The sequence below is a fragment of the Mytilus californianus genome, unplaced genomic scaffold (assembly GCF_021869535.1).
Source record: "Mytilus californianus isolate M0D057914Y unplaced genomic scaffold, xbMytCali1.0.p SCAF_2, whole genome shotgun sequence".
Taxonomy (NCBI): Eukaryota; Metazoa; Mollusca; class Bivalvia; order Mytilida; family Mytilidae; genus Mytilus; species Mytilus californianus.
In genome coordinates this window covers 92,004,177-92,017,124 of record NW_026262668.1, presented here as the reverse complement: position 1 = coordinate 92,017,124, position 12,948 = coordinate 92,004,177, and the positions used below count along the sequence as shown (strand labels likewise).

General features: G+C 32.6%; 1 protein-coding gene across 4 annotated transcripts in view; it reads left to right on the top strand.

The window, feature by feature from the left end:
* Positions 1–10,239: 10,239 nt before the first annotated feature.
* The window catches only part of LOC127728440 (disintegrin and metalloproteinase domain-containing protein unc-71-like), a 56,484-nt gene continuing 53,775 nt past the window's right edge, over positions 10,240–12,948 (top strand). For all 4 annotated transcript variants that reach the window (XM_052235798.1, XM_052235796.1, XM_052235795.1 and 1 more), the window contains exons 1-2: positions 10,240–10,406; positions 12,778–12,929. In XM_052235798.1, coding sequence (XP_052091758.1) covers positions 10,340–10,406; positions 12,778–12,929 — 219 coding nt within the window. In that variant the 5' untranslated portion in view covers positions 10,240–10,339. The remainder of the gene's footprint in view (positions 10,407–12,777; positions 12,930–12,948) is intronic.

Below are 12,948 nucleotides of genomic sequence, written 5' to 3'. Positions count from 1 at the left end.
GATTTCTTTACCCCGATGTAAAGCTGATTTTGTTAATCGTTAGTATACTCTACACAGGGATATACTGGTAGCCGCAATCGCATATAGAAGAGACCATGTCGGTCATGAAACTGTACTCATTACTCGGATTACAAAATGTGTACTGGGAACACCAAATCCAGTGTTTGAATTGTTTGGATTGTTTGAATTTGGAGTCTGGGTACGATAATCTTACTCTAAATTTTGATGATCGTAAGGCCGGCCTTGTCATTGAAATTTTGAGTACAATTATCGTTTTCAGATTCATAAATCAACCAATAAATAGCTAAATTCAATGTTTCAAGCACAAATGTTGTACTGAGAGTACTGAGTAAAGTTTAATGATTGAATCTGATCTTTTAGAAACAACGAGCTACATTTTTATTTTTATCAATGTAGGTCCGACTACTCAGTATTTGTATAATTAGAACGTATCGGAAGAATATTTTTGCGAGGCTTGGGAAAATCTATATAAAAATGTATTGGAAAATATTTATATACTCACCCTAGATATATTGATCGGGATTTTTGGGATCATAGGGATTTGTTTTACAATTAAGTATTTTGAAGTCTTGAATTCACAACTAACGGAATTGATAGCCTCACAGGATTTGAATGATTTATGTTGCTAAAAGTTACGTTGGGTATGTCAATGAGACAACAGCACAACGACAAATACAAACAACCGTAAGAAATATAATGTTAACTTTTACAAAGAAGTATGATTTTTTCCCATGTATTTTATTCACCCAAAGAGTCAAAATAAATACAAATGGAAGACATTTCGACAACAAACCTCAAAATAAAATGTTGTTCAAGCTTAGCAAGAACATTTGACTTGCTTTCATTCGTTGGAAGACCTCCAGAAAAAAATAACTTTCTAAGTAACTAATGAAAACTTTACTTCCGAAAAAAAATATCAATATATATCATGAAAGAATGGTTTGTCTTCGGCAATACATTTCCAGGTTTTAAGAAAAATAAAATATGAAACAATTCAATTGAGAAAATTAACGGCCTAATTTATAACAAAACAATTTACGAAAAAAACAAATATGACAGACATGAACCAACGACAACCACTGAACTACAGGCTATTGTAGTTAATTATACTTCCCATTTATTACTTTATTAACAAACAAAAAATAACCATTATACATAACCAAATGTGGAAGTTTGAAATGAAACTACAAATAGCCTTATACAATACGTATATAGGATATATACTGTATAAAAAATGTAGAAGGTGTCGTATGATTGCCAATAAGACAACTAGCAATCAAGAGGTCAAATGGAAAAGTCTCTAAACAACTACATGTCATCGTGTAGCCTGCAATAACGTACAAACCCCATACTGTATAGTAAGCTTTGTTGTTGAACGCCGTACAGTTGCCTATAATTGCTAACATCCACTTCATTTGAACTTGGCGGATAGTTGTCTCATTGGCAATCATACCACATCTTTATTTTTATATTTGAAAGATACAGGGCTTATTGAATGTAAATGACCAGTACCGTAGGAAACAAATCAGTCATTTAAAATGAAATGTCTCAAAAACAACACGGAAATCTAAAACAAAAGCACCAGAATCGGGATGACCACATTAGTTCCGGACGGGCATGCACTTCCAGTTCTATTTGTGGCACTCGTCGTGTTGCTCCTGATACTGGTAGGTACATTGAACAACGTAATAAATAAATTTTATTTGTTTAATTTATAATTTTGATTCTTTGTGTTGGGAAAAGGGCCATGTTATAACTCGGTTCTCGGGAAAAAAAATAGAATCAGTTGCTGCCATTGCATATAGCTGCACACAAAATTCCGTAGGTGGCATTTGTATAACTCGTGGGATGCTCCTATGGCTTTCATTGCATACATTTGGCTACACCACATTCCGTAGGTGGCATTTGTCTGACTCATGGGATGCTCCTATGGCTTTCATTGCATACATTTAGCTGCACCAAATTCCGTGAGTAGCATTTGTCTGACTCACGAGCTGCTCCTATGGCTTTCATTGAATACATTAAGCAACACCAAATTCCATAGGTGGCATTTGTATGAATCATGAGCTGCTCCTATGGCTTTCATTGCAAACATTTAGTTATACCAAATTCCGTAGGTGGCATTTGTATGAATTGTGAGTTGCTCATATGGCTTCCATTACATCATACATATAGATATAACAAATGTCGTAGGTGACATCTGCATGACTCGTGCGCTGCTCTTATAGGTTGCCAAAATGGCTCTTTCTAACGTTGGTTGCACTAATTAGGACAGGAAGCTCATTCATAGCCTGGATAGTCCATTGGACATTTATTTGTTTCTTTTATTTGTGTATAACATACTTGTGTCTCTGGTTTGACAATTTGGCTCTGGTGGTACATGTGAAGCCAGATATTGTACTCATCAGAACACACTAAACAGAAAGAAAAACATCTCCTCAGTACAATAAACCGTATCAACCCGAGACACCAATATAATCACAAGAGCTCTGCTCGAAGGAGTATACTGGTTGAAGGTTGATGCAGTGAGTGATATTGAAAAAGCCATATTAGATACACTTCATTGCATTTATATACATGTACCCTTGTGGAACTGCCAATCAAAAATAACTTAATCAAGAAAAGAACATGTATTGCTGTTCATATAAGATCTGTTCAAAGTCAGTTCCCATGGGTAAATTTCAGTAGTATTGTAAGAGAATTTTTGATTATTTAAAGTAAATATCACAAGAAAAACGGTAAGTGTCACTAAATTTTTCTGTGAAATGGAATTAAGAGGGATCATTATTGAGTTTGGCCATAGACTGATTTATAAATATACATGTGCAGATACAACCCTACTATTAAAGGAGCACAATTGGTGGCTATATCAATACCTCCAACCTTCCTATAACTTTATTGTCGAAACGTACATATGTTGTGAATGAAAATTGAACAGATTTAAACATCTCTTCACAGTTTCAATAAGTAAACAATGCATTTTGCATATTTTTTTTTATTACCAACGAATGATTTTCACGGGCCTACGGAAACTGCCGTTTGCAATCAGATTTTTCAAAGGGTCGTTTTATAAATAAGAAAACTTCTGTTGATCAGATCACGTGGAAGTGTATAGCAGAGAGTCATAAATACAAATCTCTAAACGGAAATTAATGAATGAATTTTTATATTCAACACTTTCACGGCTGTCATTCGGTATATCGAGAGAAATGATCGTGAAAGAATACCTAACGGTGGTCAAGCATTGCGATCGGATCGTGAAAGATCTGGTATAGGATCGTGAATGTAATTAATTGTTATTCTACTTCAGATAGTACAGTAAAATAAAAGTATTGTTTTCCTAGAAACCGTTCATTTGGTTTCTGAAAACATTGAATTTTGCTGAATTTTCATAAAAATGGTCGTGAAAGATCAGGCAACGCATTATCTTGATCGTGAAAGACAAGGCGTGATCAGTTTTAATAGTCAGAAAAGAAAATTCTTTTACCAATTGATATACTTGCAACTAGTTGAAGCGTGTAATTATTTAAATAAGAACGAACATTTATGCTTTCATTTTTTTTCTCACTTTTTCAATTAAACACTTTTCCTTAAAACTTATCAACATAACTAAAAAAGTGTCTAGATAAGTAGATTTATAAGATGAAAGCGTAAATTGTCGTAAAGTAAACGTATATACGTATCTGTAATGCTTAATGCATCCGCACTGGAAATATATGCATGTGTACGCATTTTTTGTTGTTGTGTAGGTTGCACTTCTATAAATATAGACAATGCAATTTCCCATAGAAACTCCCTTTATGGCTAAATCTGTGCCACTTGTGCTATGAAGTTTCGTAAAAAATTATATTCTAGAATGGAAAGATTATATGCACTAATATTTTCTTCAAAGATCAAAACATATGGCTGTGCGGCATATTTTCAACAATTTTATGTCTCGAACTTGAAGGAGTTAAAACTGATAATAATATTCTATACTTCCCCTCCCTTCACTTTGAGTTTTCCTCAGAATTCAATTTCGGCGCTATCGATGTGTATTTTTTACTGGGAACATTCTCAAGTTGTGTCTCTACGAGATTAAGCATAAAGATCATATCTGGGAACCAGTAGGTAAAAATACAAAAATATCGATGAATATTAAATTTCTCCCCAAGAGAGGCGTGGTTTATGAAACAGCTGTATTTACAAAGTTCAGCCTGTAAGGTTTGTCACTTTCAGTTATATGGAGTGTCGTTCGTGCGTACATAGTATGACAGTATTGGCTAATATATTGTTTATTTCGTGGCTGTGCTGACATAAACTAAAAAGGTACCAAAATAACGTTATTTTCACTTTATTGTTTGATCAATCTGTTCACAATAGCTATACGTCATTGTACCCAACTTAGTGGGGAAATTACCAATCAACGTACCTCGATTATGTATAATACCTAGTTTGAACTGTAATTTAGCCGATTAAGTTCTATTCTCAATCTTAAATTTGTATAAGAAATTAAAACTTACGAAGGACGGACAAATAGACTGATATTGCTATAAGGCACCTAGTCGTCTTGTTATTATAAGATAATCAGATCCAATGGCATTGAATGATTATAGCCCTGTTCACCAACAAAAGAGAACCGGAATGAGTAATGCAAATCCAGTATTTACTATACCAATTACAAATATAAATTATCATATAATTAAAGAATGATTTGAACGTTTTCGTAGCATTAGATCTTTCACGATCCTTATCACGATCTTCAAAAAGCGGTACGCGATCTTTCACGATCCGATAAATCATTTTTTGTAAATATTTCATTTTTTGCTAAATTTCTGAATATGCTTTCACGAAATAACTTGAAGAACCATTTGAATCACTAAAATGGAATGACGTTAACTTGTCAAGTTATTTGAATTATGAAAAAAAATCGTGTTTGTTCATAATGAGCAACTTTACCCAAAAAATAATATATACAATTGCTACAAAAGAGAGGCGAAAGATACCAAAGGGACATTCAAACTCATAAGTCGAAAATAAACTGACAACTCCATGGCTAAAAATGAAATACAGCATAGAAAACTAAAGACTGAGTAACACGAACCCCACCAAAAACTGGGGGTGATCTCAGGTTCTCCGGAAGGGTAACCAGATCCTGCTCCACATGTGACACCCGTCATGTTGCTCATGTTAATACAAACCCGGTATTAAGGCTAATTCGGTAGGTCACATTCGGGGAAAGGGGACGGGATTGTAGTTACGACAATTGGAACATATCTGCTATCATCTGTGAAACGAATATTCCATAACGGTCAACCAACTCGTGATGGCGTCCGTAAAATTTGCGAAGGGATGATTTCAACTTCATCACTTTGAACTCTTGGTTTAATAGCTTCCTTGTGAGCAGCAACCCTCTATCAAGGAAATCATGATAGGAAATACAAGCCCTGGAATATCGTATTAAGTGGGAGATATATACTCCGTATGCAGGCGCTACAAGATTTCTTATACCCGATGTTGTAGATTTAAATTGAAAATAAAATCTGTTTGTGTGAGGCTGTTGCTCAAATTCCGGCAATTCTACGAAAACTGATGATCTTGGGTAAAATTGATGTCGTATTAGGAATACTTTAGATGTAAATAACGTCATTGTTACATCTGCAATACATTGAAGAGACTACATCAAATTATCATAAACTTAACTGTATGACAGGATTAAAGATATTTAGTATTTTAATAATTTAAGATATTTTTAGTCAATGACTCTTATCAAATGACAATAGTCACCTTTAGTGGACCAATATAAATTCCGACTCTGATTTTGAAACCCGCTGAGTCCACTGTCCTCCTCTAGTCATTTTCTGTCCTAGTTACTACTACCTACTCCCAGTTACTATCAGAATTTTTTATAAAAATATTTATTTTTTTCGGATGTGAACAATCTTATTTAAAGCTACTGTTCGGTCTGGATTTTTTGTTTTTATCTGATGGCATTCTGAAATAAAACTATTGCTTAATAAACAACACTTTTTTTCATAATTTCATCAATGATTTGTATCACTATACATATCCTTGATTTCATCAATACACCAGAGCTCTATCAATACACTTTAAACGACAAACTTGTTAAAATCTAGCGAAATCTTTGTTATTTTTTAAAGATGCCGCGCCCTGGTGTATATTCAAATGTACAATTCATTGGTTTGGATTATTTATCAATAAATTTAATAGAATATAATTTAGTAGCTGTATCCTGAGAAGGAGATACATAACATACGTAGTCTTTTCCATCTTTATCTAGAGGACCGTACCTTGCAGTCAAAATAGGCATTTGACACAGTAGATCACAAGATATTATGTGACAAATTAGAAGTAATTAGGGTTAGATCTATACCTTGGTTTGAGTCATATTTGACATATATAGAAAACAGGTTGTAAGTGTAAATGGGGTGATTTCAGAAGTATGTAATATTACATGTGGTGTCTCTCAAGGTAGCTTACTGGGTCCACTAATGTTTTTAATCTATGTCAATGTCTATGACTAATACTAATTTTGTTAGAAATGAAACATCTTTCAATACAAGATCTAGTAGTAAAAACTTTTATATACCAGGAAGTACAGCCGATTTCATTGAGTGTGTACGGAAAAGTAGAATCCTTGGTTAGCTTGCTTGTAAGCTGAACCGTGAAGTCATTATTAGGTTAGATAAACTGCCCTCCTTTAAGAGTAGACTAGTCCGACAGATAACCATTTTATCTGTCTGTATGACTAGACTACGTCGAAAGGAGGGTAGTATACCTTACCTAATAATGGAATAAAAGACTGGAATTCGTTACCAAACATGATTAAAAGTTGCTCTAAAAAATGATAATTTTAAAGTACAAGTGAAAAAGTTTTTGATGGATAAATTTAAATCCATCTTTAATAGTGAATTTGATTTTTAATTAATTATACTGGGGCTTTGACCATTTATCTGTGATAAATTCTAAATGATTTGTGTTTGTATTTTCTATGTGCCAACCCTTGGTGTAGACTGGAAGTCTCGTCATAAAAGGACCCCACTGGAAATAAGTTTTACAGCTCTTTTCATAATGCTAGCAAGACAAAGGTTTGTTTGACTTGCTTGCTTTGTTTGGCGTTACGCACGCTGTTCCTACAACCCATAGGATTTAAATAAGAATCTTCGACATTTCCTTCGCAAAACAAAAAAAAATGTTAGCAAACACTAACCACTATAAAAACAAATTCAGTATATGTTTTCAATAATGTTCTTATAGCTCTAGGTCATATGCTTAGTAATATCTAGTACATTTGAGGATTAAAACAACAAAGCTATATGTGAAAAAACGGATGTCCAACGTTACATTTTTGAACAACTGTTTTAACTCTTATGTATAGTGATCCTATTTCTTATTCTCTGATCTTCCTGAAACTCGGCGAGAACAACGACATGTGTCGGTTCTTTGTGACAATAAAGTCATTATTTTGTCATATTTCATTTGACTCGGCGGCTGCATATTAAGCTGAAATAAGAAAAATGTCCAACGACGTTTTTCGTTGACTCAACGACTGAAAGTGTATTTTATAAGTAGATATAGCAGAAAATGTCTAAAAATGGTAAGATAATAACAACTTCTACCAATAGTACAAATATTTGCCTCATTGTTCGTGAGTTCAAATATTGTAGATTCTATAAAATCTTCTCTTTACAGTTGTTTTTCAAGCGGTAGTCATTTTGTCCAAGTTGATATTTCATTTGTCAAAGCAATTAATGCGGTTTTTTTACCTGACATTTCAATAAGTTATTTATAAGTTATAAAAACAAAAGTTAGATGCACGAAGAGTACACAGTGCCTAAATTTGTTTTTTATTAACTACATGCTTGGGTCTGAAAGGAATAAAATGCTACGAAACATTACAAAACGGTAGTCATTTTGTCCAAACGGGTGAAAATCCGAAAAAACGCTTATTTCCGACGTTGCATGTGCTAAATTTGTTTCAATTAAATGTTCCTGATAATAAAAACAAATCGTGTGGTGAAATTTGGAAAAAGATATTGAAGGCTGTCGAAAAAAGAATAGTGCATATTGACAAACAGGGAACATAGATTCGACACAGATTAAATTTTGATATTTTATAACCATTTTTAGCTTTTAGTGATTTATTGCTAGAGGCAAATGTTTGATTCAGAATGCGAATGATATGTACAACTTTTGCAAAGACAATTTGGAGACACCAAGACAGTCCTCTATATGTTAAAGGTGAATTTTTCGTTATGTTGCGGAAGTACCCTGAAATAGATATAGATCATTTAAAGTCGCCCCTTCAGTACGGTACATTCACCAAATTAAAAGTACAAGTACTCGAAAAGTTTTAGTTCGCGACTTGTCCTGCTACTCATGTTATAACTGTCGTACTGAAACTAATTCATGTACTAGCGAAGTCGGACCTTTTCGTCAAAATAAACTTGTGCATGAAACGGAGGTAACAGAAAGACTAATTGCAAACATCGACGAAAACAGTTTCATTGAAATAATACAACCCGGGATTGTATTACCCGTTTTTACGGACGATCCAGGAGAAGATTTCTAAAATTTAAAAAGTACATCAGACGTTAGAAAACTTTAGCAAGAAACTATAGATGACTGGGGAAATAATTTTGAAGCTGGGGTTCAAATAATTGAAGGGCTGTATTTCGACAAATTGTGTGTCAAGGAAAGTACAATTCATTTCAAACTAATCAAGTGCAAAAAAAAAATGATTTACTTGCAGAGTGTCGGATTTTGTATTGGGGTTGAATCAAGATATGGAAAATTTACAATGACATGATATCAGAGACATATAATACAATATGTCTCTGATGATATGCACCATAAAATTTTAGCATCCTGTGATTAAAGTTTTGTACTTCTAAAATTATGTTTTAATTTATTGATGGAAAACTGTATATTTAATAATTCCGTCCCATTTTGCCTTCCTACATTATTTACGACAATACAACATTTTAAGGGGAATTAAGGGTAAACATGGTTAATCGATTTCTACAACTTGAGGTAATTCATGGTAAAAATACATCACAAAAATAACAGAGACAGAATCAACCAATAACATATAAAAAAAACCGAATGAAACTAACAAATTTAATTAATCGACGTCAAAATTTCAGAAACACTCTTTGACGTCCCATTTTTGGTGTAACGTCGTGTTGTAGGAACATCGTGCACAACGTTTTTGTATAAATGTTTGCTCAAACATTGTGATCATGTAAGATTGACATCTGCAAACAATATAAGTAGGCGGAGTTAAACCTGTGCATAGGAAAATATGATTATTTGATAATGTCCAATCAAATTTAAATATAATGTATACAAGTTTAAATCCGCCTTTTTATGTTGTTTTCAGATGTCAATCTTAATTACAATGCTTGAGCAAACATTGATACAAACAAAGCAAGCAAGCCAAACAAACTTTTGTCTTGCTAACATTATGAAAAGAGCTGAAATAACTTTTGTGGGTCATCCTAAGATATTAGGCTACAGTGAAAATCTAGTCAATTTAATTTCACTCATTATTTAATCTAGTCTAATCATATTATCAAAATATCATGAAAATTTTCATAATTTTATTTTTTTAAATTAAAATTTTTAGTAAACATGTAGATTATTTTAGTGTCTATAAACTATGTCTAGTGCTATATCTGTGTCTTTGTAATATAGTTTATCTGTCAAATTCATGCCTTTTGTCTTGAATAAAAAATTAAAAAAAATAATAAATATAAGATTGTCAACGTATCTAGTTGTTCCGCCTAACAGAAGTTCCACTGGAAACTTTGTTATAAACAATGTCATAATATCTATTCCTGTTGGAACAAATATTCTATACCATTTATTCCGTTAGGAACAATTACTGTAATATTTATTCCAATGGAAATAATATTCCAGGATATTGTTTCCATTTGGAACTTATATTATCATCGGAAGGAACTTCTATTCCGGTTTTCGAATTATTGTACAATTATTATGAAAACACACTTAAAATTCAAAAGGTAATATATTCATTCTGATTTATCCCTGTTCACTTGTGATTTGATCATCACGCACAATAAAATCAAACGTGTGTCAGAACTGAGACTACTATAACAGTCTCAGGTCAGAAGCAATGTATAATCCATGAGCATTATCAGTGCTTGCATGATGTTTTCAAGTTAGAGTTGATTCCCTTGAATCTGAAACAAACAAATGCTTTATTTGAAATGGACTGAACTTGGAAGCACACTAGACAAAAAAAGATGCCTTAAATTAAGACTATCAATCAGAAATAACTGCAAAATGTGAAAGAATGGGAATTATTTTAATTTGTTTCTATGGAATTGTTTTTGTTCAAGGCATACCCGCTGTAAATTCTGGTAAGATATCATCCAATTTTTTTTGTCATCGCTGTCAAAAATCGATACACGTGAAAACATCAAAGGATATGTTCTTTGTAACTGAATGACTCATCTTTGCATCTCATTAATTATTATTTTTCCTGAAGCACAAAAAGAAGTAAAAAAACGATCTAAAACTCGTATTATTGTATATGATTTGAGTAAAAGCTTTATGGGCACACACGGGCACTTGTCTCTTAAATTAACTTACCTATATGCACCTTTACTTAACAATGCAACCGTTTGTTAAGTAAACTGTAAAGTATATTTTTACAGAGACAAGTGCCTGTGTGGGCAAAGGAGCATTAAAATAGAATAGAATATTTTTATTTCCCAAATTACAGGGCCCATAAAGGGCATAATCAGATACAATTGATTGACATAATTGGTAATTACAACAATAAACATCACAGTGTACATGTAAATATATATTAAGTATATTAGATATATTGATAAATGAATTGTCTTATCTGTGTTATATTTTAAAATTGTTGCAACAACTTTCACATTTGTGCATTTCCCCTACATTTCTGATGTCACAATGCTTATGTATAAAATAGCTGATTGTTCAATGACATTCTTTACACCGATTGACCTCTGCTCAACCAACATAACTCATTCATAAATAAGAAATATACATTTTTATCATAAAATACATGTACACAAATAAAGTACATGTATGAGACATATTTCTTGGATTTGGATTAGAGTAATGAATAATTTCATGATTACGATGCAGTCTGGTAAATCCGCCCACTTAAGGCTTTGGTCGTATTTATTTCTGCTTAATTATATACGAATTGTATCAAATTTAACATAAATCGATTCACTGACAAATCAATTTTGAGTAGTTTATCTCATTTCCCAAAAAATATCTGGAATAAATTTTGAAGTCAACAAAACAAGTGGGTCATCTGTGTTTTTATCGGAAATGTGTTTGTCCGGTAAATCCACTCATGGGCAGTAAATATGTATGGAGGGCCAGTTGATCATATATTTATGAAAGGAAAAGGTGATCTATTAATAGACCACTTATAAAGGGATTCCAGACAATTGAAAAAAAAAAAAAATTTCAAGGCAGAAACGAGTTTTGTAAGCAATGATAGATTATCATTAGCTTTAGGAACTGTATTATATATATCTGTAGATATTTTCGTAATAAAGGATTTCTTCTTTACCATTTGACATGCAGTATTGATAAGTACAGTTCCTTTAAATAAAATAGCAGACGTAATATTCACGGAAGTGACAATTATGGAAGTAAATGGGAGTGGGCGGGTTTACTGGACGGACGGAATTACAGAACACTACTGTACAAGAACTACATGTACATGTACTCTACCTATTCTGTACCTATGTAGATTCTGAGTTGAGAACTTGACATTTTATAGTATATAAGTTGAAAGAAATTGAAAAGAAAAGATACATGTTCATGTAATTATGGTTAGTGTAACTATGGTGTTTTAATTTAAATACTGTCTCACACTTGAAAAAAAAACCAAAGCAAGTTATTGCTGTTCTTCATCTTAATGTCACAGTGAGGTCTGCAACTTGAGCAAGTATTACCTTAAAGTTCTGTATGGCCTAGAGCAAAGGTTGAAGTGATTTTCTTTGCTACATATACAATGATATATACAAGTATATGATATAGATCACATTACATCTGTACAATGAAGACTAAAAGTTAGTTGTCATTTTGAAGTGTTGTTGAATTTTTCTTGAATACGTGTATGTTTTTGGAAGATGTTCAAGTTATGAAATAATGATTTTAACTATTTTTTGAAGTTTTACACAGGAAAATTATTCCTTATTTGAGAGAAAGTTAGAATAACTAATTTGGCTGGGAATCATCCCAGTTCACCAGTAAATATTATTGGAGTCGTATGAACATACAGGGCTGTCAAGTTTTCATGAAGCAAATGCGTGAAATTTGGCAAAAATTATAAAGATCAAAAAGAAAAAACAATAGATCAAAGGGAAATGCAGCCAAATAAGCATGAAAATGAGTGATTCTCATGCAAATTGTGTGAGACTTGACAGCACTGAACATATATAGTCAATGACACTCTTGGTGCAAGTTTGTGGTTAATTTTCAAATTGAATGTTGGTGATAGTGGGGGATTCACTTTGAAATACATGTACATGATGTATGAAAAGGTCTGAGTGTTATAGCCTTCAATCAATATACCGTAGTAATCACCCTGTTTCACAGTGAATCTCAGAATTTTCTCAATATCGGCAAAACATGATTTTTATCTGAATCAAGCTTTGATTACTGTAGTGTTTTTGTGTGATTATATTTGTTGTACATGTATACCCATTTACAATGTATGTATATTTTCATTTTTAGAATCAGACATAGCTAAGTTACTAGAACATCCATACAATAAATACCTTTGGGATAACATTCCACGGCCATTTGAAATTATTTTTCCGAAAAGAGTCCATAAGAAAGCAGACCAAATTGCCATCTCAACTCGTGAAAAACAGATTCGACATCATGTAAGTTCAGATGTACATT